Source organism: Leptosomus discolor, chromosome 14 (assembly GCF_034619465.1).
Source record: "Leptosomus discolor isolate bLepDis1 chromosome 14, bLepDis1.hap2, whole genome shotgun sequence".
Classification (NCBI taxonomy): Eukaryota; Metazoa; Chordata; class Aves; order Leptosomiformes; family Leptosomidae; genus Leptosomus; species Leptosomus discolor.
Window position 1 is genome coordinate 7,370,466 of NC_141404.1, and position 3,665 is coordinate 7,374,130.

Sequence of the window (3,665 nt, forward strand, 5' to 3'; positions counted from 1 at the left end):
ATGTTGTCCATGACAGTTTAGAAAACAAAGCTAGAATTTCATGAATTTCCGCATAGTGAAAAACAGTATTGGTAACCGTTATTTATGCTTTAATCTTAGCAAAGTTCTTTGGGTACAGACAGAGTATCAGCTGGTGAATCAGTAACCCTTTCTGAGTTCTGCTCGGGAAGCAAACGAAGAGGCAGGCGGCTGATTTTCAGTGACATGGGGCTGCTGAATACACTGCAACTCAGACTTTGTTACCACGAATAAATAACATCACATTGTCCAGAACTGGAGATTAATTTGCTGGGCCTCTAGTAGAGGATATTTGTTTTCTTGTATATTATATTGAGATCTCAGGACGGGCAAAGGGTCAGGGGCTGAAAGGATGTAATCGATGCTGAACTTAATTTCAGAATCCGATTTTGCTAAGGAGGAATTGTTTAGGCTCTGCCTGTTGGTCATGCTGTTTGGAGCAAACCCACGAGGCTCCAGTAGTCTTGGGCCTGATTCAATTCTTTCATGTTTACTTTCAGAAGAGGAAATGTTTAAAGCAGAGTCCATAGAAGACATATCGGGGCATGAAGGACTTTTCCCTCTGCTTGGTCTCTGCTCCTTATGTTCCCTTTTCACATTCCTCCTCCTTCGTCTTCGCCTGTAATTCCCATTTTCAAAGAGATCCAGCATGGATTCGCATCCCGTTGCAAAGCTCCAATAGTTTCCTTTCCCCTTCTCATTCCCTTCTGTTCTGGGAACCTGTATTTATTTAAAGGCAGTTCAGTATTTGTATGTGTTACAGATGCTGCTGCTTAACATCTGCATCCATTTACATTCAAGAATGGTGTAAACACATATGACAAGACTTTTAAGCCTATTCTCTTTCATTATATGAATAGGATGTAAACTCCATCCTCTTCAATTTGTTATCTATTAGCACGCATCAGACAAGGATATACACTTTACCTCTATAACTGACAACTCAGAGAGATTTTAAGTGATTCACAGCTCAGCTGTTTGTTTCCCTTCTTTCCTAGTGATGAGATTATTCTCGCATATATTTTTTTTAGCCATGCACAGTGTGTATATAAATATACAGTTACCGCTCTTACCTTTACAAAACAACTGTTAAGCGATAAGTTATGTCGGATGGAGTTCTGCCAGGCTCTTTGATTTGATCTGTAGTAAGGAAATTTCTTCATTATAAAGTCATAAATGCCAGAGAGGGTGACTTTATTTGAAGGACTTTGCTGGATGGCCATTGCAATTAAGGCAATGTAGCTGAAAAAAGGAAAACTTGCTGTTACACCATCGCCTTACATACTCAGTTTTTAGGACCACATGGGTACATGTGTGCCTATATCCTGCTTCCAAAAGTTCTCCCAGTGGATCCAAGACATCTCAGGGATAAGTGCCGAGCGTGGTCACTGCCTCTCCACCCAGAGCCCCCAGGGTGATATTCAGGCGTTACTTCCAGGCAATTGAGTCCCGACAGGGCTGTTTCCCTTGGCACTCAGCTCAGAGTGCTTAGATACAGCAGGATTACAGAAAAATCACCCACCTCTCCAACCGCATCAGAAAAGTTTCCCTGAGCTGGAAGGCTGCAGTGACCAGGCTCAGAGACACTGTCACTGGAGACTTTGCCTGCTTGTGGAAAGGACCTCAGATGCCCCTATGAACATCTACACCGTGCACCTTCCCACAATACTGGGAATTATCTGAATCCATTTCAGCCATTGGCATGTTGCACATTTAATTCCCCTTCTCCTGGGGCTCCTGGAGGTCGGAGAACACCATCTGAGGTCTGGTGGCTCAATGGCATGCCAGAGTTGCTGTGACCCCACACAGGAGGAAACAGGTCGTGAATATTTCAAACAGAGAGGGGGGGAAATCTTCCCACTGTGGTGCCTGCGCTGGGGCCAGACCCACTGCTCACACCTGAGGAGAGGTCCCATGCTGCCCTGAGAGCTGGGATCCCACCATCCCAGAGCCCAGAAACATCCCCAGAGATGGAGGGACTTGGAAAAACTTCATCTTACCTGTACGCTGGTCTGGTGAATTTTTTCTCTTCGTCAGAGCTACAGGTAGGATAATCATCTCCATCATAATTAAAGCAGTTATAGGGGTACTGTGTGTTGTCGAACATCGTCCTGCTCCTTGCTCAGCTCCTGTGGAGTGAGAGAGATGGAGTGATGTTTCTCAGAGCTTGGACTCCCTCCTCCCTTCTTCCCTCCCCTCTGTCTGTCTCATTCCCTCTCTCCCCCCCTCCTCACACTCCCTTTCCTCCATGCACACATACTCTCCGTGATGGGGTGGGGATTGTTTTTGCAATTCTCGCGTCCCAGACAGCCCGTCTGTTAGGATATTATTTTTTGGGGGGGGGGGAGTGGGTGTTATTGTTGTTATTGTTATTGCCTCCAATGAGGTGGCGGAGCCAGGCGGCTGGTGACGGATGGAGCTGGTGAATTGGGGGTGAACCTTTGAACCGGGGTGTGCACCGCCGGTAGCTCTGCTCAGCTCGCTGGGTGGTCCGGGCTGGAGAGGGGCCAGCACTACCCCGCCACATCCACAACGTGACAAAAGAAAACAGCATGATGTTAATAAATCACGCTTCAAGGTCTCTACTTGGAAATTAAACTTTGAAAACAGCGTGCAGCTCCCCCCAGCCCTCGAGTCCCCCCCCACTTAGTATTTTTCTCTCCCCAGAGAAGCAGAGTGGCTTTCTTATTTATTTATTTTTAGAAACCCGACGTACAATAAACAGACATTCCAGGCAGTAATGCATGCTTGTCCTGATCTGCAATCTATAATACAGTATAATAGACATAAATTATATTTCCATGACTAAAGGAAAATGTGTATGTTCAAAGAAAGTAGAACAGAGGGATATGAGGGACTACTGTCAAGCAGGAAAGTAAAAGGAAAATAGCTGTAGGCAGGAGAGCTGCCTGTGTGGGCTTTGATCTGAAGGATGAATTAGACTAATAGCCCTGTGTGTTGGCATCCAATACTGTAACAATTTAATAGTTTTTCAATGCTTTGGAGTGTTTTCCAACAAGTGATGTAAACCAAAGGCATCGCACACCATTTCGGGGGGACTAAAAAGGTGTATGCCACATGATAATTAAATTATTTGAAGACAGCTCTGTCCCAGGAACTAGCCCCAGGAGGAAATGGGTATTGGAAAAGAGAAAGCAAATTGGTGTGCAGAGACTTACCTGGATGGAAATACAGAAGCAGAACCACTACCAATGCAACCTTTGTTTTCTATACCATCTTTCATACAAAGTATGACCCCAAACCTCTTTCGGAGTTAAAGGATACAATTAGGGGAAAATTGATCCGACTGATAAAGAGCCCTTTAAAGTGATTCTTAAGTGACTCCTAGAGTTTTGACAAAGGTGGACACAAAGTTTTTCTGTGGAATATAACAATACATTATAGCAGGGAGTATGGGGAAATACGTGGCATGAAAAAATAGATACAGGAGGTGTTTTCTTGGGAATATGAAGCCAGAGCAGATACCCAAAATAAAAAATTATCTCCACTCTAAAATACATCAATAGGCGTATGCATGAGGCATCCACTGCAGAGGATGTCTTAATACAAAGGGTCAGCTACTGCTGCCTAAGGCATTAGCAGGGCTTTAATATTGAGCAAGATAGAGCAGATTCAGTAGTGGAGAA

General features: G+C 44.5%; 1 protein-coding gene across 1 annotated transcript; it reads right to left on the reverse strand.

Moving 5' to 3' along the window:
• Window positions 1-258: 258 nt before the first annotated feature.
• FOXL3 (forkhead box L3) lies at window positions 259-2,125 on the reverse strand. The gene is made up of 3 exons (XM_009946707.1): window positions 2,019-2,125; window positions 1,092-1,260; window positions 259-738 (listed from the first exon to the last, which is right to left on the reverse strand). The coding sequence occupies exons 1-3, from the start codon at window positions 2,123-2,125 to the stop codon at window positions 259-261; spliced, it is 756 nt and encodes a 251-aa protein (XP_009945009.1).
• Window positions 2,126-3,665: the final 1,540 nt, after the last annotated feature.

Excerpts from the sequence above, each read along its gene's own strand:
- FOXL3 (XM_009946707.1), bottom strand. The coding sequence starts at position 2,125 with ATGTTCGACAACACACAGTACCCCTATAACTGCTTTAATTATGATGGA. Across the intron at positions 1,261-2,018 it reads TTCACCAGACCAGCGTACAG|CTACATTGCCTTAATTGCAA; the intron begins GTAAGATGAAGT and ends TCCTTTTTTCAG. Across the intron at positions 739-1,091 it reads TTAACAGTTGTTTTGTAAAG|GTTCCCAGAACAGAAGGGAA; the intron begins GTAAGAGCGGTA and ends AAATAAATACAG.